The sequence below is a fragment of the Amblyomma mixtum genome, chromosome 4, assembly GCF_055824585.1.
Source record: "Amblyomma mixtum isolate Tamu chromosome 4, ASM5582458v1, whole genome shotgun sequence".
Lineage (NCBI taxonomy): Eukaryota > Metazoa > Arthropoda > Arachnida > Ixodida > Ixodidae > Amblyomma > Amblyomma mixtum.
Genome location: NC_143015.1, coordinates 79,363,367 through 79,389,925, shown reverse-complemented (window position 1 = coordinate 79,389,925; position 26,559 = coordinate 79,363,367). Strand labels below are relative to the sequence as shown.

Below are 26,559 nucleotides of genomic sequence, written 5' to 3'. Positions count from 1 at the left end.
TGTAGATCTAGTTCCCGCGGCAAAAAGACGAGTTCAGATACCTCTTCAGGGCACCTTTAAATACGTAAATATTTCGACTGGCCTGTTCGTACAATGGTGGACTAAATATTCGGGACACTGTCAAGGAACAATCTTTTGACAAACCCAGTAGCTCGCAGCTTAAGGGAACTGCAAAAGCGCTTCACGATGCCCTGCCGACTGGACGGAGAGCCGCGTGCATAGAAGCGCTCGCCTGTTCTGCATACGCCCTATTATTAGAACAACGATCATGACGGCTTGCCTGGCGAGACTGCGCCACCTACTTGTAATAGCAGCCGCCAGGCTGCAGGGTGGCCATTGTCCCGGCCCTAATTGATTCTCCTTGAGCAGCGCCCTGCTGCTGATGTCCAGATACGCAGGGCGGCTTTGTGCATGACGTCGTTTTTCTTTTTTCTCCATCTATCTATGCGCCTTCATATTTTCTCTCTCTGGACTTTTCTGTTTTCGGCTGGCGACATCTGGATCAGGACCGCATATTAGCTGTCCAGTTTCCTGGGTCCTTTTTTTACGAAGTGGCGGTTCTGTCCTGTAGAAAAGCAGTTCATGGTGGGGGTACAAGTGAATCTTAGAAGACGAACGCCAGAAGGGGCGTTACAGCTTTCCTTTCAGCTCGCACGTCACGGGACAGATCTTCTCCTTCAGCGCTTCTACCCCTGTCAGTGAATTACCTCTATGAGGCCATGTGGCCGTGAATGTCTTGTCACGTGGGACTCGGTTCTGTGCAGTATACATTTTGAAATACTAGCCCAAAAGTGAGACCACTTGTGCAGGTAACACGGAAGGAAATCCTTTTCGCACTGCATCTCGATATGCTTATGGCGGATTTTCTGCTGACAATGGGCTGAAAAGCTAAATAAGGATGGACAGTTTGGCAAGTTGGTAACGGTTCATATTAAAGGTACAACGCAAAAGAGACGCAATACATACAAAAAGAGAACAGAGACAAGCGCTGTCTGTGTCCTCTTTCTGTACGTCTTACGTCTCTTTTGCGCTGTAAATTCCACCCTTACAATATATTGAAGACAGTCTATATAGACTATCCGTAGACTTCTGCCTATAAAGTCTATAGACTCTCTAAAGAAAAATCCCAGAGAACAGTCTGTAGGCAATACAAAGGCTATAGACAGTCTTAGACAATCCATAGATTTATGGCCATACACTTTTAATAGACTATTCTCTATAGACAGTCTATAGACTATGAACAGACAAACAAAAATATCTATAGGAAGGCAGTAGAATCTATAAGAAGTCTATAGACTGCCGAAAGACCGTTTTTTCAGGGCAAGGTGAAAAGTTAAGCATTAAGTGCATATTCGTAAACCTGCATTATTCTTGCAGCGCACAGAAGAGTGTCGTCGGGGCTTGTAATCCTGAAATTAAAAGAAAAAATTACCTTTCAGTACCTATAACAAGTGGTTAAGGATATCATCCCCAGAACACGAACTCAGAAGTTCACGCGCGCTATTCTTGCCCTTCAGAGTCTTACAGAGGGAATGTCGTTAAGGCGACCACAGTGTATTTCTTTTCGCCGACTCAGACTAGTGTCTTGTGAAAATTATGAGGCAAAAGCCGCCTGTCAGAACTGATGAGATGTACGGAGCGAATTGAATGCCCAGAAAGTGACCTGGAATATAATATAGGTTTTAGCTCAGGTTTCAGCTGAACGCGTTACCTCACCCCGATCATATTGCCTAGCTTCGAGAAAACGCATTCAGATAACACAGAGGACCATGATTAGGTGCTGGCTGTTTTTTATGGACACAAGAAAAATTTCATCAGTAAATATAGTATATTAGAATACTACAGCATGAATTCAAGCTCTTATTACATTCCTTTCCCAAGATGACGAATGTGCTGCTACTTCACTCAAACAAAACACATTAGCAAATCGAGTTAAATGCACACTACAAGTATAATCGAACACAAGAGATGCGGGCCCTTTTATTGATTTGATTCGACATACGGAGGCATCTAGCGGCTTCTTTCACTGTTCTTTTGCAAGGACCGTTTGCACTACCAGCTCTGTGTTTCCTCAGCTTCTGCAAAGTGAAGCATCGCCTAAAGCCAGACCGCGTTAGATCTTGATGCTATTTGGGCTTCAGACGAAATAAGGCAAACCCAATGCAAAGCACACCCGCTTCAATTTCCAAGAAACTTAACCGTGAAGGAGAGAAGTTGGTATATCTTTACTGCGATAAAGAACGCGAAGGAAAAAGAAAGACGAAGAACACGAACTAGCGCGCGCAAGCGCTCTAGCCCACGCACAACGCCTTTACAACAGAAGAATTGAAAGGATTAGAGCTATCTATGTGTTCTCCGTCTTCACCTTTAAGTAGGACTCTCGAGCATACTCATTACTCGCGGAGTGCTCATTCTGCACTGCTCTCCTGTCAAATGTTCCTATGTATTACAATAGTCGCTTCATTGGCATCAGGCTCTAAGGTGTTACGTGTTATGTGCGATTACGCTCACTGATAAGCAGACAACGCTTCACAGCTCTTAGCGTATCCTATGCACGAAGAAGCAGTAAATTTAAGTGCCAGAAATGACTGCGAAACATATCGCATCCGTTATTCATGCGTCCATCATCATCAGTTGTAATAACGAACAACCGATGCATTACGATTGAGAACATACATGAAGAACCGTTTTGCGACTTCTACATTGTACAGTAAAAGCAGAGAGCCCAAGGCGACATCATCCAGAGCTTTGCGTTTGACCCGCGAGGGCTTCAGAAGGGGATAAAGGCAATCGTCACCTGGCGCTCTTAGCATGACATGACTGCGAACAAATTTGGACAGAAAATATCAATGTGTCTATGCACAGCACTAAATTCATCCCATCATAACATCGGGAAAGCGCTGTACTCATATTCGTTAGTAATACCGGTAGGCCGTTTCATCTGAGCAAGGCGCAGCACGACGAACGAGCTCTCCAGGGAAAGCACAGCCGCGTCAGAACGTATTTCGAAGTAATTACGCCACGCATCACTGCTGCTGCATAGTCGCGCAACCACAGCACAAATCGGCGCCTTTTGCAACACGAAACAACTAACGAGGAGCCCAGCACCAGAGCTAATGGTCACAGTATCGGAAATGTTGTGCAATTGTTGGAAAAAGCCGTTCCTACAAAGGGCTAGAGTGAAACCATCCATTTCCAGTGTTGTACCGAGTTACTGTGCTGCTTGAGGAGCACCACACTGCATTCAAAACAGTGTCAACTTCGAGGAATAATTGAGCCGCGGCCGACTGGAGTCAGTCAGAGGCGGAGAAAAAAAGTACTGGAACGCAGTATTACAAAACATTCTTCCAACTGAATGAGCCATAAATAAGCGGATCGAAATAAGCTCGCTAGCAAGAATGTTACACATTTACTCGTGTAGACAACATAGGAAACGTTCCGTATGGATTTGAGAATTTTAAAGATATACCTAAAATTAAGAAAAAATTCTCAACCACGTGTAAAAAGTTCCTCTTAATATCTGCTAGTTAATATATGAGATGAGTTTTACCGCCCAAGCATGCTTCGTAATATTATGGCCGTGACTGTACAGAGTAGAGGCAGTCTTTACGGGAGCACTGGGCTTACTCTCATGACGGCTAATAATTTTGCTGTGCTGCGTTCAACTTCAATAAGTGTTAAAATATGTAAGAGGTTCCAGAATCCTCTATATTTAGAAAATTCAAAAAGTGGGCACTTCTCTGAATTGTAGGCGAGCAAGAAAATGTTCCTCTCATAGAGGCCTGACCTGCCCCGGAGAAAGCTTTTTCTGCCGCAATCGCAGCTGCGTATTTCTGTTCGACCGCCAGAGGGACCTACGATGTTTGGTTTAACAAGCGGACTGGTAAGAGGGCTATGTGATAAACGCAGTACCGCCATTAAGCCCATACCCTTATTGATCCCCATGTAAAGTTCAACGGAGCAATATACAAGGTCTCTGTGCCTGCCTTTTGCAAATTTTTGACCTTCCAAGTTTCATAATTTGTTGGAGAGAAGACTAACACCTGGTAAGCTTATTGCTATAGGCCATGCCATTAAGCAGCAGTTATTGCAGATGGCTCAAAGCGTCTGCCGTTACTTAGCCTCCCGCGTACACTCCGGTACAAAAGGGCGCTACTGTATACGGTTTTATGTTGCCGGCTGGTAAGAATGCAAGTCCCGTACAGCCCTCAGTAAGAAGCTCAAATGACATTACTGATGACTACTGCGTACTACTGGGTGCCTGCCTCTACACAGCCATTATCACCCGGTCGTCATGAGTAATTCATTCTGGTAGTATCAAAACGGCGACTCCTGCGCCCTGAGTACCTTCATAGCAGCCCATCCGGCATGAATAGCGGGGACGACACTCCATCATTTCTACCTATCCAGAAATTTTTTATCGTTATGGTTGCACCCTTGTTTATGCCAACTTAAGGATTTGTTGGTTCTTGTAGATATGAAAACATTTTACACGGCGGCATCAAATTGAGAACATTCGATCTCTTTTAGTGTATTGGTTAAACGTACTCTGAAAAAAAAACAATTATTTTCATCCATCAATATCAGTGAGAAATTAAAAAGAAGCTTAGAGGTGTCTTGCAGTATACCTACTTGTTTTGCAGCATACCTGTTATACAGAAGTCCCGAACGATACCAGAAGTATCCTCTTTGCTAGCAACCTCGTATTGCGAAAGAGAAAAAGACAATCTTTTAAGCAGTATTATTGAAGAAATATAATTTTTTGCGTATTCTTGTAGTTGTTCTCGGCCCAAAACTGGATTTTTGTTGTGAAGTCTACGCCATTTGCGACATGGACGGGTATAAGAGTCAGTTTCCTGAATCTTTAGGAGATTTATCGACTGTGTATTCACTTCGCCATGCTTTCCTGCTTCTAGCGCTGCGACATTGGCTAATTTGATATTCAACGACTACATCACAGCATTCTGAGTTACGCTCCAACCGCCCTCCCTTTTTCTTACACACATGCCTGCAGCAAAATCATGCGTACGTCGTATATTCGTTCATAGTTTATGAAGAGTACGATTTCTACACTTCGCTGTGGCTTAAAACATGTGCCTGGAGAAAGCGCACAGAAAACAGAGAATGAAGAAAACTACCACGAAGAATAACGGTTAAGGTTACATGAATGCCGATTCTCGCCCAACTAGATGCTAACCAATTCACTCAGCTATATTTTCAGTGCACTGGCCGCCATCTTGCTCCTGCCTGCTCCTATTCCTCTTTCGGCATTTCTCCGCGCTGCCTTTCTCACGAACAGTGCAGTTGAGTGTCGTTCAATGAGCACGACCTGGCGGAATTATTTTGATGCGTACACCAGTAAAAACGGCGCGCTTGTAAGTAACGTGGCATAGATTTGGTTTATTCGGGTTTAACATCCCAAAGCGGCTCAGTCTATGAGGGACGTCGTAGTGAAGGCCTCCAGAAATTTCAACCACCTGGGGTTCTTTATCGCGCACTGACATCGCACAGTACATGGGCCTCTAGAATTTCGCCTCCAAAGAAATTACACCGCAGGGACCGGGGATCGAACCCGCATCTTTCGGGTCAGCAGCCGAGGGCCATAACCACTGAGCCAGCCCGGCGGCTAATGCCTTGACCATCCTCGACTGCCGTCCAAACACTGTTCGGACCGTCCCACGGGCCCGCTTGGAGAATAATTTCGAGTCTTGTGCCAGCAGAAAAAGTGACATCGAGTTTCGCGAACTAATTTCACTAAATTTGCAAGTGATATCTTCATGCTTGGACCTCTCCTTATAGCGACTTACGTTCATTTCAATGCACGACGTGTCTTCGACGCCCTCGAGTATTTTCGTTGGTCGTTTTGGTCTGGAGGTTCGTGTTGCGGGTTTTTATTCATTCACTGATGTTTTAGAGCGCTTGCTGCTAACTCAAAAAACGAAAGCAAGAGAAAAAGCAGCCTAGCAATGAAATAAAAGCCGCAGCGCACCCACAGCCAATTGACAAATCATCTCCATTTTCTGTCTGCCCTTCTGCTGCCGGAACTGCTCTCCCTAACGACCTCGAAGCAGCCGCCGCATTACCGACTGAGGGCTACCACGCACGCCAAATCGTCACTGCGCTTCAAGCAGAGTGAACGAAAGAGAGAAGGGAAAAAACCAGCGGAGCAAGGAAGCTCGGCGTGCACAATCGGTGACCATCGGCCCAACACTCTACGGGGGCGCCACCGCTGCCGTGGGTGCTGGGTGTCTCGCCGCTTCCCAGCTGTGATCCAGAGCGCTAGCACTCGTCAACGAGCCCTAAGCACTGGAACCCGCAGCGCCAACAGCGCCCTCTCTCCACTCCACCGCAGCGGCAGGCGGGAAAAAGAAGGCGGCGTTGGCGGGGGCGCCGCGTTAACACTAACCGCCTTCTCGTCTGTTAGGCCTAATGATGCGTGCGTGGGCGCGCGTGTGTGTGCTTCGAGCAGTCGTACTTTCTCGGGAGCCCGCCGCTTCTCACGGGAAGCGGTCTGAGGACAGCCGTCACCACCGCGTCCGGCTCCGGTGTTTGTGCGAGAGAGCGGAGAAACTTTCAGCGGCTTTCTATATGCGTGTTTGTATTCTTCGGTGTCGCTTGTTACGCGTCCTTCTCGTTTCCTTCTGAGTGAAACTGTGCAGCCAACGATTCGGCTCTCCGTTAATGGACCGGGTGGGCAGGTCTGCCCGGTGGCATATTGGAAACGCTACGGCTGCCTTCTCTGTAGCTTCCCTTCTTTCCAGAATGGCCTTCTCCTCGTCCGCCCCCAACCCTGAGGAGATCATGTGAGCGGCGCACAAAGATGGGTGTTCCGAGTGTTTCCATTGTTCGGCGTCATGCCCGCGATGAGAGACAAGCGATGGTTCTGCGTTTTCGGTGTCGTTACCGTCTCTGCAACCCGTATGTTGTCTGGGCTTGGCGTCCGGGAAGATGTCGGCAAAGATGTCGCCTACTTGCACGACCTCTGTCTTCCTCGCGCTCTCTCTCTGAGCCTTCACAGGCGCGGCTAGCTTCGCACACAGCACGGAGCTACAGATGCAATAGTGGGAAAGCACTTTAGCCACTGTTCTCATCGTTTTTAAGGCGAAAGCCTTTAATGGCTCATACTGTCATCCGTTAACAAAGCGTGTCACACGCGTTTAACTCGGGAACTAAAATTTATAGAAGAAAAGCAATAGTTGCTTCGGATAGAGGAGGAAAAAATGAACCTAGAAGCCAAGTTTTATGACTGCCGATTAATTAGATAATTAATTATAGCCAAAAATGCGAAATTGCGTCGAAATAGCGCGGCCGTTGATATCGCCACAGGAACGGTGTGACGTCGCATCCACCTAGAAGTCGTCACGGCATAGTGAAAATTGTCACAGAATGATCGGAAAAACGTCGGATTTCTGTCAAATTAGATGTAAAATGTGTAATTAAGCGTAATTAACACTTAAGATCCCCAAAAGATGTATAATTTGGGTATCGATATAGCCAGAGGAACGGTGTGACGTCGCATCGAGCGGAAGTCGTCACGGCATTGTGTCCTGGGCTTTCGCCTCTCAACACTTTTGTTGCCACAGTGTACTCGCAATTTTTTGCTAGTGAAATGCGCCGCATCCAGCAAAGTTATTTGTCCTGCTACAATAATTGTCACTTCACGTCAACGGCAATGAAGCGTGCGTCATAACGCACGAACTACGGAAGTGAAAACGCGGTAGACAGACGGTCGGCAACCTCACACAAGATGCTTCCAGTTAGGGTAATGGTCCGACTCTCAGCAGCCTTCTTGGAAGCACAAATGGAACTGTGCAGGGTTTTGGGCTTACGTTGTGAAACGAATATTGGCGTCCGGTGCGGGCGCAATATTTTTGTGAGAACATAGCGGATGAACTTCACTTAAGGGAGAGTAGCGACAATGCTATTGCTAAGACAGACGTCTATACTGTTTCTAAAGTCACAAATAAGAGGCCAACCATTAAACGCCGGTGAACCAGAATATGAGGCAAATGTGTTGACGAAGATTATGGTGTGCGAGTGCATCTGTGACTGAAGGGCGCCATGGTACACGGTTTTTTTGTCCCCTTTAGTTCGGGTCAAATACCCATTTTCCAAACATCTCACCTCAGGCAAGTTGAACACAAGACCAGGTGAAGGCTTGTGCCCGTAGTATCACCGGTGCGTACGCGGCGGCATTGGGGGTACGCAAAGGTATTATTACTGCAGAATTCAAAATGGCTTGGACTACTAGTCGAATCATTAGTGGCTCTTTATAAACGCGCAATTTAGTGGTGGGTTGAGCAGCTGCGATAGAATTGCACCTGCTTCACTGATTTCCCTTCAAATTTTCGTGTGTTAGAGAGTTTAAAGCAGTGCAGCTTCAATTCCGTGTTATGAAGAGCGCTATTATAACTCACATATGCGAAGTACCAATTTCCCGCTAAGAAAGGCTTCTACTAAACGGATGCACAACTATCTGTGGATGGCACACATTCAACAGGCACACATTCATTCATTTACCCTATCGGTGTAGTTGGTAATCTGAAGTCTTCAAGGGTGTTCATTTATATAATGGCTTATGTTTACTTTTCCTGACACACCTCGAGCAACATCATGTGAAAGATAGGAGGACAAGAGCTCGTCAACACGGTCACAGATGGCCTTCAGAAACTGACTTCTTAGCAGGAGCCATTGCAATGTCGGTCTGTGGTCTGGAGAAAACAGTCAATAAATTAGGGCTCTGCGGTTATCAAAGTAATTGAACGCAATTTTTTTTTTGCAAATAGCGATGACATAAATACGAGGACAAACGCTATTATTCGAAAGGTCGCTTTTAATCTCACTTGCTCCTCTGTAAAAGTGTGCAAGAATTAATCAAGAAAAACTTGAAACCTAAGCCCATTCATGAGGACACTATGCCTATCATGCCATAACCACTACACGCCCTGGAGCAATGCAGAAACAATTACAGTAGTTAGATGTAGCAGTGTGACGTCCGGCACAGAAGCACCACATAATGTAAAAATATCATGCCGACAGGGCAGGCCGTGAATCTGCCTTGTTGGTGCGTCGCTGTCGGTGAATCGCACACCCAAGGTATCCGCTACTTTTTTTTTGTCGATAAATGGCTTTGGAGGCACTTCCGGTTATTCAATTTTTGTCGAAAAATAGTGTTTTTTTTAAATATTCAAAATACATTGGGAGGCAGCATTATAATCGAATGCGAACAATGAACGGGCGATACTTGATTTCTTTCCAAATTTACTAATTTTCGCATATTCATAGATTAAAGGTAACGGTGCGAGTTTTATAGAAGTGGGCGACTAAGAGGTGGTTTTTCCGGGAATTAAGTACGATTAGCGCGAGTTGCATATAGTATCATCGCCTCAGAACGGACCGAAAAGTTTCCGCATATTTCGTTTCTTCGGAAGTATCAGAGAACCGCAGCGCACGGTCGTGCCGTGAGGCTCTTGCATGTCGTGAATGATATCCATAATATCCTGGGTGTCTTACCATGAAGTTAAACCAGTTTTGACAGCGTCACTGTACTCGAGACATTCATTTTGCGATATAGAAGCTCCTTCTTATGGGTGCACACGTGACACGATCAAAGCCGCCGCAATGAAATCGTGTTACGGTCTTATTTTGTATAAGTTCAGCTGAGGCTGCTAAATGTTAAAACAGAAAAGGCTTGTAGCGCCGAAACAGACAACGCACAGAAAGCTAGCCGGGACAGGCGCCTGTCCCGTCTAGCTTTCTGTGTGTTGTCTGTTTCGGCGCTACAACCCTTTTCTGTAAACATGCACTAACTGGCCCCCAACAAGTATTACTCATGTCAAAGCAGTCTTTTCATTCCTCGCGGTCCTCGAAGTGTCACCTGTTTGCCGGGACAATTTTCAACTCGATGCGTCTTCCGAAAATAGCTTTAGTCTCGGAAAAATTTCAGAAATCAATCGGCTAACTTACGATGCGGTTTATGGGAAAATAGAAAAATTTATTAGCGATCCCGCTGTGGCGTGATCTTCACCCGCCGCACTTCCTCGGGTTCAAGGGATTCAATGACATGGACAGAGGCTGAGGGAAGAGACCGTGCCGCTGCCCCGATGCAGGGGCCTTCGTTCTAGCAGGTGCTGTCGCTGTTCATTCCACGGAGCGTCGCTCCATCGGGCCGCATTATTTACCTGGCGAGCAACCTCGCTGATAGAAGCCGCAAAATGTCCCCGTATCACGCACCTCCCCTCAATAGAGTTGTTTGGAGAGCGGCTAGGCACGCCAGCGCGGCCAAAAGCAGCTCCTGTTCCTCCGTGAATCGAGAACCTGCGACCTCCATCACGACCGCTATATATATATAAGCCCAGCTTTAACCAGCCGGCTGCGAATAAGCGCGCGAAGCACGCGAGCACGATAAGACGGCCGTCAAACAATCACCGCACGGCCGTTGGAGAAAAAATTGAAAAGATTGCGCGAGGGGTAACGACAGCACCCCGGTCTGATGCGGCGAAACGGGGCACAATTGTCCCCAATGCCAACGCGGTAGTCGTGTACGTTTTCAATCAGCATATGCAGGGAACAGCTGCATTGAGGGCTTATTTGCGCCTCGCAAGTTGGCCTATTCTAATCTTATCTCCTCATAGCACTCGTTTTGCCCCGCCGCTATGGCTCAGTGGTTACGGCGCTCGGCTGCTGGTCCGAAAGACGCTGGTTCGGTCCCGATCGCGGCGGCCGAATTTCGATGGAGGCGAAATTCTAGAGGCCGGTGTACTGTGGGATGCCAGTGAACGTAAAGAACCCCGCGTGGTCGGAATTTCCGGAGCCCTCCACTACGGCGTCTCTCATAGCCTGAGTCGCTTTGGCACGTTAAACCCCCATAACCCAATAAACCAATCATAGCTCTCGTTCTGTACATGTCCCGTTATTTGAACAGTTGTTCTGTGCTTAACTGACTAAACCAAATTATGCTATCGCATAGCCATAGAGAGAGTGAAATATGGAGGAGAATGGGAATGCGGCAAGGTTAAGTTAACCAGTGCTTGGTTTGGAAGACATCAGTGCATGGCGCCATAAGCGCATGTCTAAAGTTATCGCTTGTGCATGCCTTGAACGACCCCACGGACGACATGGCAGACGATTGACATTGGGCACTATACAGTGCGAAGACTCTGCTGAAGCCTGTTTGCACCGATTGTTCTCCCGGCAGAATAATTTGCCCTACACGCCTTTTATACAGATTCAGTTCCCTTCTAAATGTCCTATACAAACACATCAAATGCCGATGAATGTAAAAAGAAATTCTACCGATTCTCTCTCGACATGGGCCCATTTACCGCCGTGCCAGTGAGGAGTGAAGTGAGGTAGGGGGGTAAGCAGCGGAGTCGCCCGTACGCGGAAGAGGGACGGGTTGTAAAAGAGGCCAGTGCAGCTGTCCGCCTTCATTTTGTGGTTTTCATCTGCTGCAGCTTGCCGAACTCGCAACTGAATGGAAACAGGGAGGAAGTATTGCACTGGTATTTATCCCTTCGTGCTAATGGCATTTGGTTGCTCGTTCGTTAATCTGAGCACCAGTAAAAGAAGACGGAGTAGTCAATGGTGTGGGCGGGTAGTGCTGCCGTGACTTCTTTTTGATCGGTGTTAGAGCGCGCCTGCGCTTTTAAAGACATTCAAAGGGACTGCTCGAGTTATGATTGATATGAACTAGTCCGCTATACTATGCAGATACCGAAACTATCACGCTGGCTGCAGCCCATCGCATGCAGCCGGTGATCTGCAGATGCATGCGCCGATCTACGTAATCCTCAGAAAGTTGTGTGGGCCACCCATGTAACAATAAAGCCGGTCGTGTGTAACAATGAGGCTGATGTACTTAGTAATCGCTCGCTCGCTCACTGCATCGATTGAGAGAGAGAGAGACTTTAATGAATAAAGGAGAGGTCTGCATGGTTATGGGCCTGACATGCTACTCCAGATGAGGGTGAAAGAAGAGGCTGAAAAAGAGAGAAAAAGGGAAGAAAAAGGAAAGGTGACATAAAGCCTACTCAACACTCACGCACTCACAAACACACATGATTATCAAAGTATGTCCACTAAACCCACTAAACGATCGGTCTAGCGTGATCCATCCATCCATCCATCCATCCGTCCGTCCGTCCGTCCGTCCGTCCGTCCGTCCGTCCGTCCGTCCGTCCATCCAGCCATCCGTCCATCCAGCCATCCGTCCATCCAGCCATCCATCCATCCATCCATCCATCCATCCATCCATCCATCCATCCATCCATCCATCCATCCATCCATCCATCCATCCATCCATCCATCCATCCATCTATCCATCCAACCATCCATCCGTCCGTCCGTCCGTCCATCCGTCCGTCCGTCCGCCCGCCCGCCCGTCCGTCCGTCCGTCCGTCCGTCCGTCCGTCCGTCCGTCCGTCCGTCTGTCTGTCTGTCTGTCTGTCTGTCTGTCTGTCTGTCTGTCTGTCTGTCTGTCTGTCTGTCTGTCTGCCTGCCTGCTGTCCGTCCGTCCGTCCGCTGTCCGTCCGTCCGTCTGTCTGTGTGCGTGTGTGGCTGAGTACATTTTGTGTTCCTTTAATTAAATGAGAAATGCGGTCCCCTAATTCTTGAAGGAGTTCACATTCAAGGCTGGGGACATCTTGGTAGCGCATAATGCGAGAAGGCGCGTGAAATGTTCTGCTGCGGACGTCCTGCCTGCTTGGCATGTGAAAGAGTATCGCCCGTACCGCGTTCGATTTGAGCAAGAAAGCAGTCTGCAAAGGGATTACCGGAATTGAAGCTCGCCGAGCGCACATAGCCGCCTGCGCCAGAACTCCTGAATACAGAGGGAGCTGCATGCACGCAAAAAAGCGAGCACCGCTACCAGGCGGCGCAGCGATGACCGTTGTCGCTCGCTCCATTGCAACAGTCACGCAAGCGGGGACGACAGTCAACGTACGCGACGTGCACCAGTCAAGATGTGCTCTTGTTTGGTGCCTGCACACCTCGGCTGAGTAAACAATCCCGTAATCTGTCACTTCGATCCGCTTGTAAGTGACCAAACTACGCAGGTGAGCACTTGCGCCATGAGCGATTCTGCACTAGGAGGAGATCAGAGCCCGTAACCGGCTCGACACACATCTCGCCCGTATTCAGTCGTACCGCTCGTAGCCCGCACTAAAGGTTCTTAGAATGTTTTATTTTCTAGAGAAAGACTCCTATGCTGAGCCTGAAGGTCAACTGGCTCTCAGATTTGACCTCTAACGGGAGGCTTGCCATACGTGGCTATGACGTCATGCCATGTGACTCGCCGACGCCACAGATGCTCGCTTGGCAGTCAGGTCCGCCGCTGCGCTGGCTGCTGCTGTGCCGCTCCTCCTAGCAAGTTACGGCATGTGACGTGTCACGTGATTCGCTCTTGCGCTGGGCAGTCACGTCCGCCGCCCTGGAAGCTCGCTCTTGCACTTGTGGCACGTGACGCATCACGTGATTTGCTTTCGATTGAAGGACTGTAGATTTCCCCGCTGCCACCTTCCAACTTGTCCAACATTGTTTTTTATAGGAATTAGCACTTTACCAAGAAAAATGCTATGTTGCCCACTGTTTCTCTGCTTTCATCTCCCAGATCTTGTCTTCCGTTCTACTGGTTAGCTTTCCCCCAACTCATGCAAAATCCCTTCATCCCTTTCCCCCAGTGCAGGTTAGCAAACTGATTCCAGCTACTGGTTAACCTCCCTGCCTTTCCTCCTCTTCTTCTTCTTCTTCTTCCTCCTCCTCCTCGTCCACGCAGAATTTTTCGCAGGCGTGACTGCGGGTTATTCCCGGACGCTCACAGCCACAACGAAAAAAAAAAAGGAAAAACCCTAGAGAGAATGCGAAAGCACTGGTGGCTCCTTCACACTCGACGCCCCTTTCATGCTTCACTTTAGACTTTGTGCCTCTATCTTTTTGCCTCTTTTTCTCACTTTTGACTGTTTGCCTCTCTTTTTTTGCTCTTTCCAATTTTGATGTATACCGCAATTTTCACGTCCTCGCAATATATGCACGCCTGGGGCTACGTTGGCGTCTAAATTACCTTTTGGCCTCTAATTATTCAACAAATTACTCTTGATCAATGAAATTTGGTGCACAACGACATTTTATCATCCTCCGTCCTGTGGCTGCTTTTTTCTCTCAATTTTTACGTCTAGTACTGTTTTCACATCCTCGCACTATATCCACTTCCGATACTATTTTGACACCTGAAGGACATTTCTGGCTGTCATTGATTAACTAGGTACTCCACATCGACCAAATTTTGGCGTGCGTTATCCTTATATCATCCTCTACCATACACAATTGATATTTTTCGCAAAACTCGCACATGAACGGAGAAATCGCTGCCGACACGTTTTTCGGGCCCGAAATCGACGAAATAGGCAAGAAATGCCTTCGCACCAGTAAACACTTGTTAACAGGTGGCAGACGCGCATTCTAGACCGGGGGCGCGCTCGTCATGCCGTCGCGTGCCCGTAATGGCGGTCGAATTCGCAACTGCGGCCACCGGTGAAAGACGACCAGCGAGAAAGGGGTTAATTAACCCTTCGCCGCCGGTTTCTGTTTCCCCGCTTGAAGCCTAATCAGGCGTCGCGCCGTGCATCGGCGCCTCCGGGATTGGCGCTGCCTAGTCGGCCTCGCGCGGCACCGAAAAGACCTCCCAAAAATAACAATAAAAATAATAAATAAATGCCGGAGTCGCTCGAATATAGAGTAGTCACGCTCTGTTTAGGTCTGCCGACTCGAAGCTCCGGGCGACCACGCACTTCTGCGGCCGCAAATGCTACAGCACTGCATGCTTTACTCTGTGCGTGTGCCGTGTTTCACAGTGTACAACTCTCATCCCTTCGAGGAAAGATGGCGAGTTTCCGAGGGCGTATTGGCACACGTTTTTTAACTTAATATGTCGTGGCATAAAACTTTCGCGCGCATCAGCTGGCTTGAAAACATTACCAAGGAGAGCACAAAGCATGGCAGCGAGAGTAAAGTGTGCCTAGCGTTGATAGCAAATAACAACCCGGTATCTAGCCGCAGTGGATTTCCTGCCTGGCAGTCATGCCCCCTAAGCTGCTGGGACGCAGTGACCGCACCACTGGTGTCTTTTGGGCGTCATTAAATCAGGACACTATGTTCTTTCCAATGTAATCAGCCCTTTTTATGGCTCGGAGCCTTAATCAGAATGTTTAAAAAAGGAATATCATTGATTGAGGAGTAGGATGATCACTCGAGTGATTAATTAATAGATCGATCGGTGGATTGGCTAATTGACAGACAGACAGACAGACAGACAGACACACCGACCGACCGACCGACCGACCGACCGACCGACCGACCGACCGACCGACCGACCGACCGACCGACCGACCGACCGACCGACCGACCGACCGACCGACCGACCGACCGACCGACCGACCGACCGACCGACCGACCGACCGACCGACCGACCGACCGACCGACCGACCGACCGACCGACGGACGGACGGACGGACGGACGGGCAGATAGTTCTGATTGACTGATTAATTTAATTTTAATTAAAGGCGCTGTTAATTTAATATGCATCAAGTAAGTTAAGAAAAGGTAGAGAGAGAAAGCGATAAAGAACGATTCAGTTCAATAATATATGGAATAGCGCGGGTCAGAGATCCAGCTGCTTACAAACATCAGTGTTCAAATGTGTTGTTAATCACAGCCAGTGCTACATGCTCAACTGCTGCAGTGAAAGAGGCTAGCTGGACTAGCGAGTGCTATCACTCTATGCGGAGATAAAATATTTAATGGCTTTCTTGATCCTCCATTTTGTAGGTGTGGTATCTCTATGAATAAATGACCCATCTACTATATTTCAAAATCTGCCATATTCATAGGTGCATTGCATTTAGTAGCTTACCTCGGAAAATCACTCGAGGCAGTGATTCTGTGAAGTCGCGGGCTTTAGACCGAAACAGGCGGCACATATTGGCTATTACGTGCGTGCTATCACGAGGGCTGAAAACTAAAACAGGCGCTCATATTTACTGCGCTATTTGAACCACTCCATTGCCCCGGGCACTAATTTGGAAATCAATGATAAGTGCTTCTTGTTCAGCGTTGCCCTTATCGCACGCAAATCTCATCTCTCTGAACGGCGACTTCAGCACATGCTGATTTTCCTGATACCATGCGCGCTTGTCCGCAAAGACGTTTCGGACTGTTCGAGATGGCGATGTCGGCACGATTAAGGCTACGTGCATAGATGAGATAAGAAGACGTCATCGGCCTCCATACGGAATGGCCCCGTTGAGAGACTGTCACCTTGAGATGAGTCGCCACGGCCGAATCGAAACTCGCATGTAATCAATTTTGAGTTGCGCATCAATATTCTCTTTGCACAAGCTGTATGCACTCCTGGCAAGACCAGGTATAACGTCGGGGTTAGAAGCAAATTATTCAAGTGCGCTTCTAAGCGGCACATGGTCTAAGATTATCCGGGACACCTGATAAGCGGCCTATGCATGGAGCCTGACGTGTAACACGCAAACAGCAAAAGAGTAATTGAAGATGCTATATGACATAGAGAGGCAGAAGCGGGTACTGTCTCTCTGCGTCGACCTGAAGAGGGCGACCTCAACCTCCAATTGACCTGAACCTCTCAACGTGAGGTGAGGTTAAGGGGAGACTACACGGTGTCCCACATAGCCTGAGTCGCTTTTGGGGCGTTAAACTCCCTTACACCACAAACCATACAGCAGCATATCCACAGAGAATCAAAGAATATTTTTTACCTGGTTTCATTGTCCATTTAAGGCACGGTGAACGAATATATCGATTATGACTGTGTTCATCTTGTAACTCTGCAGGACACTATCGAAAACAAGTATCTTTGAGCAAGAGGTCCGAGGACACTTAGAAAACGCTGAGTTCAAAGAAAACGAAACGCTGAAGACTAGGATCTTCATGCAACGATCATCAAGTGTGATCGCCTTGTACAACATGACGTCTCTTAGGAAATTTGCGTTGCGGATTTCGTATTGCGCATCAGCGTTTTGCGTTCGTTGTGCTTTCTGCGTCACCGTGCTTCGCAGCCGTCTGCTCGGGGAGAGAAACCAAGCGTGCAGACGACAACATGCGCGGGCCGTTTTGGTCGGCGGCATGCACGAAACACCGCCGGAGACCGATTTGGCCACGCCCACAACCAAATTGAGCTTCAGCCCCGCTTGCGAAGCTACGGCAGCAAAGTTTTTGATACTAAAGCCCAATGACAGTCCATTTTTGTTACAGAAACGCAGGGTAAACCTGAGCACACGCATGCAGACGAACGCGATGAGCTTTTTCGGGTCGAAATCGAATTAAGAATCTTCGATGCAGCGTCGACTCCAATTAGATTTGGAAGATACGCCCGACTCGGTTATAAGTTTTCGGCGGCATGTTTCGGAAGAACCACGTACGATAATTGGGTTCAGTCACGTGATGAAGACCGCAAGGGGGCGTTTACGGACGTGTTCTGTGACGTACAGAGAGCTCTGTATGTTCGTATTTTATTGGTTGTGCGCTTATTTTTCGGGAAGCAGGAAAGGGTGCTCTAGTATTGTTGTAGCGAGTTCGAGAACATTGAAAACACGCTCCCTGAAAATCGATTGCTTCGCGATAGCATCAAACGTGAGTTCTAAGCGTATCCCCGTGCCGTTTTCTCTTGAAACGAAACGAGTAATCACGCGTACGTACGGTCGCTATAAGCATCGAGATGGCTTACAGGAAAACAGAGCCCTCATGGGGCAGTGGTTTGCTATTGAGCGTTTCGTTGCTATTTGGAGAACTTTAGCAAACGATGATGGCGCATTCGAGCTTCAAACATGAATACCGTGGAGGCAATGATATCAATCCATGGGTAAATATTAACACTGATTAGCGGCAGGAGGCCTATATAGCGAAAGCACGAATTAACGGGGGTTGGAGCAGCTAATGTTTTATTGCTGACTAGTCATTCATATAATTTTTTTTTCATGTCATAATAAAGCCTTTCATTTCCATTTCATTTATTCATGAAAAAAATAGAATGCACTGCATGAATCGGGCGCAAAAAACTATTGCAGCAAGAGGTCTCGAAGTACATGAGTGCAATGGGACCTCTGTTGTGTTGTTGAATGAAACATTTGTTTTTCTTGCTCGTTTTACTTCGACGGCCGCTCAAGTACTAGTTTCATATAATTCACAAATTAGGAAAAGCTTGCAGTTCTAATTCGAAAGAAAAAAAGAATGATTGTGATAGTATGTTCAGGCCCTGAAAAATAACGTTTCCTCTAAGTTCATTTTGTTTGCATCGCTTACCACTTCACAAATTAATAGCTTGTGAAATATATTACACAGCGCTTAGAAAAACGCTGGGTTCGGCAACTAGTCAAATTAAGTGATCTGTCGGCTGCCAAGATGACATCCAAATGGTTGGTTTTTCGAACGTGTAACGCTAATCTAGCACTGCTAACCACTTAACAGGAAGATGGAAAGGTGTTCGAAAGTTTTTTGGCAGAGAAAGCCGTCATTCCCTCCCGATTGTAGGCGCTTAACAGATTCTAAGGCCCTTTGCTTCGCCTTTCTCGCCGCTCATTCGTTACACGCGATACTTTTTTCTCCTTGCGTGCAGATGATATCCAACGGCAACGCGTTTCCTAATAATCAGCCTCCCATCCTTAATACTGAACGCCCAGAACAGCGTTCCCGCACCGGCTACTCAAATTAAGCCGACGTCACATGCTGTGACGCCGCTAATAAGATGCAAAGTAGAAATAATCAGCTCCGGAAGCGATCAATTAAAAATGATGGATCCCGAATAGAGAAGCGCGGTGAACGCAGAAGAAAGCTGTTCACTCGCAGACGACAACGAGCCTGCGTCGTCTGCAACGTGGAACGACAGCGAAAAAAACAAAACAAAAAGTCCCAGCTACGTTGCTGCGGTCACTGTGTATGCGGTCGTCTGCTCGGTAATTATCGACTGCGAGCCGTCTGCTTAACGCTGACACCCCGCTATTACAGACCGCTTTTTATCCTTTTTTCTTTGTTTTCCTCGGGCTTATTCAGCAGACTGTAGGTTGCCTGTCTTTCCCGCACCCAACGATGAATTCGCTCCGGTTTCCCAGCTTTTTGTTCGCTGCGTTTTATTCACTTTACATTTTTCCTTGCTCCGTGCGTTCCGGCGGCAGCTCTCTCAGGCGTTCTTGTCGAGAGCCGCTGCCTCGGTATCTGCGCGTAATGACGTGTATGGAATGCGACGTCTGTCAAACGCGCGCGTGTTGCTGTCTTGCTTGTGCCGCAACGTTCGAGCGGCAAGTGCGTTGTTCTCGTTTCTGGAGCACGCGAGGACTCAATTTAAAAACTGTCATCCTCTCCTGGCGTCTTGAAAGTTGCCACGCACGACGCCGCAACGCGCTTCCGAAGGTGTGCGACAAGTGACGAACATTGGCACCTCTTCGGCGAAGACGTGTCTAGTCACTCAGCACGCGCCGTGATTATTTTCTCGATGAGGTAACACTGCTTGTCAAGCTTGCTAGGCTGGGAGCAACAGCGGAACGGCAGGAAACTCAAGATGGGAATTAAAGCTAGGTCCGCGAGAAAGTTGCCCAGGCTTGCTAGGTAGCTCTTCATTCTTTCGTTTCATCATTATTTCTTGCTTCGTGGGGCCAAGATGCGTCGTCCGTCAGAAAATTTTCCCATTGGCTGAAGAGAAGTTACGTCACCAGACAGGAGTACTCCGATTGGTCGGGGAAATGACGTCACAAGAACAGAGCATTCCCATTGGCTGAATGGAAGTGGTGTCAATAGTCCGGAAGTGACCTCACTTCCGGCAAAGACATTAACAGCTGGTAATGCTATAGCATTGCCAACGCGTGATGGAATTAGGTGTCCTTGTGAAATGTATGCTTGGAGAATGCACTGTGTCGTCTGCGACGACAAGTGCTCATAAACACTTAGGCTGAAGATAACGGTGATGTCATTCTAGTAATTTCTGACGGATGGTAAAAGGTCATGTGATTATCTGTCACCTTCGACGCAGTGATCAGGTCTTTGCTTATGTTTAACGAAAAACAGCGCAATAACTGTACCTAGAGAACTGAAAAAGAAGGCGCCGATTGCTTTTGCACGCCTAAAAATATATTCACTTTTACAACAAATTCTTTGCCGCACAACAGATTCAAATTTGTCGCAGTGGTCTGCAAACTTATTTATGGCGTCGGGGCTAAATAAATTAATCATATTGAGCAGTGGAAAACACTAAGGTTGGGTTAATTACGAAAGAGGGCACATCAATCTACGCGCACTTTTCCCTTTGTGAAAATCCCGGATTCTGCAGCCGTTACGGGTTTTACGCAGATAGCTCTGGCATATAGCACAGTGTATCCAAACCGCTAATCTTTCTCTGCTAAGTTGCGAAATGAAAATCAGCAAAAATCTCAAATTACCACGGCGGTATATAAAGCACCCGTAGTCGTCCCGTTCAATCGTTTAAGAAAATTTCAGTTTACATTGTTCTGGCAGGTTTGATAATTTTCAAATACAACCTTCTAGCAAGCGAGTCAGAAAAAAAATTTCGGAAGAACAATTTATGGAGGTGCTGAATTTTGGCAAAATTTTTCAATTCTCTGCATGCGCTCTTGAAACTTTCCTGATGCTACAACTGAAGCTTCTTAAATGCAAGCCGGGAATGAATACTAAAATTATCACTTACGAACTTGTTGAATAGAGCGAAACTTTTCACTATGCTGTGATCTCGTAAATTTCCTAAGGGTCGCACAGAACCTGCTTCTCCATAAACCCGCAAATAGTTTCAAATCTCCGACTGAGAGCGTTTTGAGTGCATAGGAGATTTATCAGTTACTTACTGTGTTCTTACAGATTCGGTAACGCTTAAGGATGGCCTCATTGCATGCAAGCAAGGAGAGATTTTGAATCCAACTTTTTTTTTTTGTACCATGTCAATGTAAGAGCTCCAACGGCTGTCGTTTTTTCCTAATTTATCGCGTGCAGCATATGATCCCCTAAGAAGAAATGATATTCTTTTTGCAGCTGTTACTCTCGATAGCGCCAGAGCTTTTTCAGTCCGGCTAAAGCCTAAGCGCGCCCAGTAGAGGTCCGCACCATATTTCCCTCGAGCTTGAATATCTTCTTTTAAGCGTCTTCAGAAGGCATCATGTTTCTGTCACTGGATCTCATTGTACATATCACGACTCCTCTTTCGGTGAACCGCAGGCTACTCTCGTATTTGCGGAGGTGACAGCCTGTTGGTATTTGCCTGATAGTGAGAATCGATGCCTTCTCTTGAAGTGAGCGGCAGACATTCGCAGCCTTTGCTGTCCCGGAAAGCGCGATTTTAATCCCAGCCAAGAAGAACGTCACGTGTGCTGCGAAAGGTTTAAACTGAACCAAAGAGGTAAAAATTAGCGCGGAGGTCTCCTTGAGCTCTGCTACTATCTGAGAACTTGGTTAAACCGTTATAAAAATGGTGTGTATACAGTTTATAGATCTCTTATCAACTCTATTGCCTTCCTAATAGATATTTCTTCTTGCCTATCCGTAGTCTATAGACATTTTGTAGACAAAAGTTTATTAAAAGTGTATGGCCATAAATCAAGATTGTCTATAGACTGTCTATAGCATTTGTATTGCCTATAGACCACTCTATAGGATTTGTCTATAGAGAGTCTACACACTTTATAGAAAGAAGTCTATAGACAGTCTATAGATCTAAAGAAATTTTTGTAAGGGAAAACTTTACACGCTAGGCGATCTCTCCTCCTTTTGAGACTAACGAAGACCGTTAGCCTCCGTAGGTGGACTTTAGTCGGTGAAAAGTCTAACACGCAGCTCTATGCCGATATCAAGGACTAAGACTGAATGTTTACCTCTCAGTAGCAGAGAGAAGAACGGAGGTATGAACGGCATCATTATAAGTCCGCGCCACCTCGCTGTGCTCCGCTGTAAGTCACCAACTTTGATGGCGTGTATACTGCTTAGGAAACAGCGGGATTTTTCACTTTGTTCATGAGCGTTGTTCACGAACATTGTTCGTCGACCAGACCACGGGTGCTATCTTTTCAGAGGCCGAGACTGCAAGCTTCAAGAAATTTTTAGTGACACCGGAGCGGTCGGAGAGTAAGAATGCGTCGATGTGCATACGTCGTTTTTCGAAACGTTCTGGTCGTATTATTCGCGCGATGAGCGCAGAAGATTCACGAAATATCATTTCATTGCTGTAAGCAGATGTGTTCGTCATTTCTGGCAGTGAAGCGGTTCTCTGAACTCGAAAATGGCCGGTCGTCGTCCCGGCACAGTACATTCAACGCCGCCCGGCGCAGTCAGTGACTTATTCTTTATTAAAGTGAGTCTGGCACTCAGGCCTATTCCGGCGCACTACCGCGGTGCTCGGCGGATATCCGAGACCACAGATCCACGGCGGCGAGGAAAGAGCACGCCAGCTGCGGAGCACGGCGAGTCAATGCGCACAAGGCTCGGTCACAATTTCCGCGCCATGAACACTGTTTTAAGCGCGTCGTTCATGTTTTAAGCGGCAATAAAGCGTTTCGTGGATGTTTAGCGCTTGTGTCCTATCTTGTCTCTTCTTTTTGCGCCGTGGAACCTCACGTGAATCACCGACCAGCCCGAAAGCATCGCCCTTCTATCTTCTAAATGTTACCAATTTCCTGCCGCGGAAGCATATGACAGTAAAATGGCCAAACATAGCGCCGATAATAGTAATACGTTCGATAAACTCCCAATGGGCTGTATATATATCTTCCATGCGTCATACATAAGCAACGTATCCGGAAGGCTGAACCGGTTGTAGCTGTGGTGTGCTGGATAGCGGGCCCTGCTCCGAGAGAAGCAACTTTGTTGAGAAACTGGTTTGGTTTGGTTTGGTTTATGGGGTTTAGTGTCCCAGGCTATGAGAGACGCCGTAGTGGAGGGCTCCGGAAACTTCGACCACCTGGGGTTCTTTAACGTGCACTGACATCGCACGGTGCACGGGCCTCTAGAATTTCTCCCCCAAAGAAATTCAACCGCCGCGGCCGGGATTGAACCCGCGTCTTTTGGGTCAGAAGTGACCTCAGTGGGCTGTTCTGCAGCCTACTGCCAAGTAAGGCCACGACAAAACTCTTCTCCAACAAATCCTACCTAGGCATACCGAGATATGAGACTTATTAGCGCACACATGGCCAAACTGCATGTGATTTCCAGCTTGTGTAAAGGAGATCCGGTCCAACGGGGACGTCTAGGCGAAGAGCTATCTATCTTTGATCAGCTCAGTGTCACCATTGACGTCTTCAGTCTTGATCAGTCGGAAATCGGCGCTTCTCGTCAGGAGACGATGACGAATATGATGCGCAGCGTGTTCACACAAAGGGACTCACACACAAGATATGCAAACTCACACGCACTCGATGGAGTTCATAGGAGATTATTAAGATTTGTCTCCCTTAGTGCTGTCTGTGCCGCACGGATAAACTTAATCGAATTAAGTGCTTACTGTATTAAGTTTTAATGATATTCGTGCGGTGCCACGCGCGCACGTTAATGGCATTAGACTTAGGACCATTCGCGCCGTACTGACTTCGCGACAATTTATCCGGCCGAGCAATGCGTACTCTCGTCCTTATTACACACGCAAAAAAGCACGCGTTTGTTAGAAACTTCCTAACCAATAGAGAATGGTTAATTCATAACTTTCAGTTAGATCACGAATATCTAGTGCATTTTCCATGCGAAGGGCGTCATTTTTACCAGCACTTCGGACAGAAGCTCTCTTTTTGTGTGCCGACGTATTTTTATATGCATTCCAGAAACATTTCCGAGATATTGTGCTGATTAGCACTGTTTCTATTGAGGTGGAATTTCTTGCTGGCTTTCAAGCGTTATCATCATCGACATTTTTGTGCAATGACAATAAATATGGAGCAGTAGCACCAACTCCGAAAATAACGCCATTAACAAGCTTGAGGCCTTAAGCACTTACTTCCACTTCTCGTGCACGTGTGGCACACACCCTCTCCATGCGCATCGCTAAGGCACCGGTTCTGATTAGGTCTGAACACAGGTGATATTCGGAACCAGTTGCTGCGCTATCCGAGCCCAATCCTGGATGCCCTCCGTGAGGACATGAAGACGCTAAGTGTAAATAAACCGCTTGTTCAAGGCCGAGCTCAGCATAATGTCCGAGGCTCGCGGGTTCCGTTATGACCGTGAGAGCTTGACAGAGGGCTCGACAATGCAACAAAATACAATACAATACAATACAATACAATACAATACAATACAATACAATACAATACAATACAATACACTACAATATAATGCAGTGCATCTTTATATTCCAGAAAGAACTGGATAGTCTGTTGAGCTAAAAGCTAAAAAAGCTTCACGAGGCCCAAGAGACCATTTACATGGCAGCAGCATGATGGAAGCAGTGGGAATCTCACTACTAAACAATATTAAAGACAAGAACATGACAATAAACGTGACAGATAAGAACAACGGTAATTTCAGATAATACAACCAGGAATCAACTAAGAGAGATTTTTTGCAGAACAATGAAAATTGTATACGACGCAAGAAGGAGCAAAATACATAGATCATAGGTACACACGATGAGAATGCAATTGCTTTTTGTTGATGCCCTCTGTATATCCGTATTTGCTGAGTGTTGTTGACAGGTCATAGGTTAGTGACAGTTATTTATAGAACTTGAGAAAAACGAGGACGAGCCCAAGCATCAGTATTTCTTGTTTCCACGTTTATATATCGTCGCTCTAAAAATGCCAAAGATGTTAACAGGTTTATAACTTCACTGGACGAAAATTAGACTGATTGTAATAGACGAAATTCGTATAGCTTGTCTACACTTACTACATTAAATTATTGAAACGTAGCTTTTAGTATTTTTGTGAGTGCAGTGTCCGCTATGTAGCGGATAATTTTTTCTGTATGGCGAAGAGCTCATTTAAATTAGTTTCTTTAGTTGTACACCAAACTAGACTGCAGTACCTTAGATGCGAGCTAAATAGAGCATGATATATGTGCAGAGAGCCTCAAGCCTGCCGAATAATTGAGAGATATGCAGTGAAGATCCTGGACATACAGCGGACCATCACCAGTTTTTTGGACTATGATATACTTTGCAGTATACTTTTGGGCCTTTTGCAGGATTTCAGTTTTCAAATTACACTGCAAGGTGTGCGTTCTCAGGTCATTTCATAAATCATACTCAGCTCAGAGAAGGTCCTATATTCCTACCTCGACTTCATTACATGTTTTAGGCGAACTCACCCCTGACAGCACAAAGTGGAGACCTGAATTGAACTTTAGCATTGCTCTTGGTGTTGTTTGGCCGCAGATATGCTTGAGAAATAAAAATCCATTATCATAGAGTTCGACACTCGCGCTGACCGCTCCTGTTGCGTCGTTGCTTTTCGCAGACGCCGCAGAGTCGGACAAAGATGGCGGCGGCAGTGGCAATGGCGGCAGCAGCGGCAAGCGCCGTCGGACGCGGACCAACTTCAACGGCTGGCAGCTGGAGGAACTGGAGAAGGCGTTCGAGGCCAGCCACTACCCGGACGTCTTCATGCGGGAGGCGCTCGCCATGCGGCTAGACCTCATCGAGTCACGTGTCCAGGTGAGTGACTGCGACGCCCCACCGCCGCTGTGTGCTTTGGGCGCCTGAGTATACAACTGCTCGGTTCCTGAATTTGTAATGTGCAGATACTCATCCGTGTTCATGGCACAACCTGCCATGATTGCAAACCACCGGGTTCGTGCAAATGAGTCAGATTTGAACTTGTCTTTTGTTAATGCGAGAGTCCTTGGGTACCTACGTTAAAGGGGCGATGTATTTCTTTGTAACAACATGAACGGGGAGTTGTCTCGCTTATTCGTTTTTCCTGGGGTATAACTCACACAAGCGTTGGTTGGGGATTCATTGTAAGGGATCACCTTTTATCTTTTTTTTTTAAACCGCCATTCCTACGTCAGGTCCTCAACGATTGCCGGGTGCTGATGAACTTCATTGGTACACTTGGTACATTGGTTTCGGTTACTGGTAGTGATATATATACAATTTTTTGCAGTTTAGGCAGCTGCATACACTTCTCGAATAGTTCTGAAAGAACAAAGGTTTACTCCCCGTTTCACCGCTTCTTGTCACACTGCTGTGGCAAACGGCACGCTGTGTTACGAAGACGATGCATGAGCCTATATATCGTTGCCGATTGTCGGTGGTAGAAAGTATGAGTGTTATTTGAACGCAATGTAAATGGTGTCTACTAAGTGTTCACGGATACCTCGATGGAAAGCTCAGCTTTTGAGGACCTCAATACAACGTCAATCCATTCGCCAATGCACACACTATAAAGAAATATACACATCGTTCAGAACTTTCAAGATCATCGGACTTTGAGTGCTGTCGGTGGCAACTCTTTGGTAAAAAGACATTCGTTCTGTACGGTGTACACTGCTGACAAGAATCGCGACTTCTTGTGGAAAATAGTGCAGCGAAAAAGCTGTTGTTTTTACAGTTGTTT

General features: G+C 46.9%; 1 protein-coding gene across 1 annotated transcript in view; it reads left to right on the top strand.

Moving 5' to 3' along the window:
* LOC149347148 (uncharacterized) overlaps nt 1–26,559 on the top strand; it is a 287,424-nt gene that overhangs the window by 123,187 nt on the left and 137,678 nt on the right. The window contains exon 3 of the mRNA XM_089585504.1: nt 25,459–25,655. Coding sequence (XP_089441630.1) covers nt 25,459–25,655 — 197 coding nt within the window. The remainder of the gene's footprint in view (nt 1–25,458; nt 25,656–26,559) is intronic.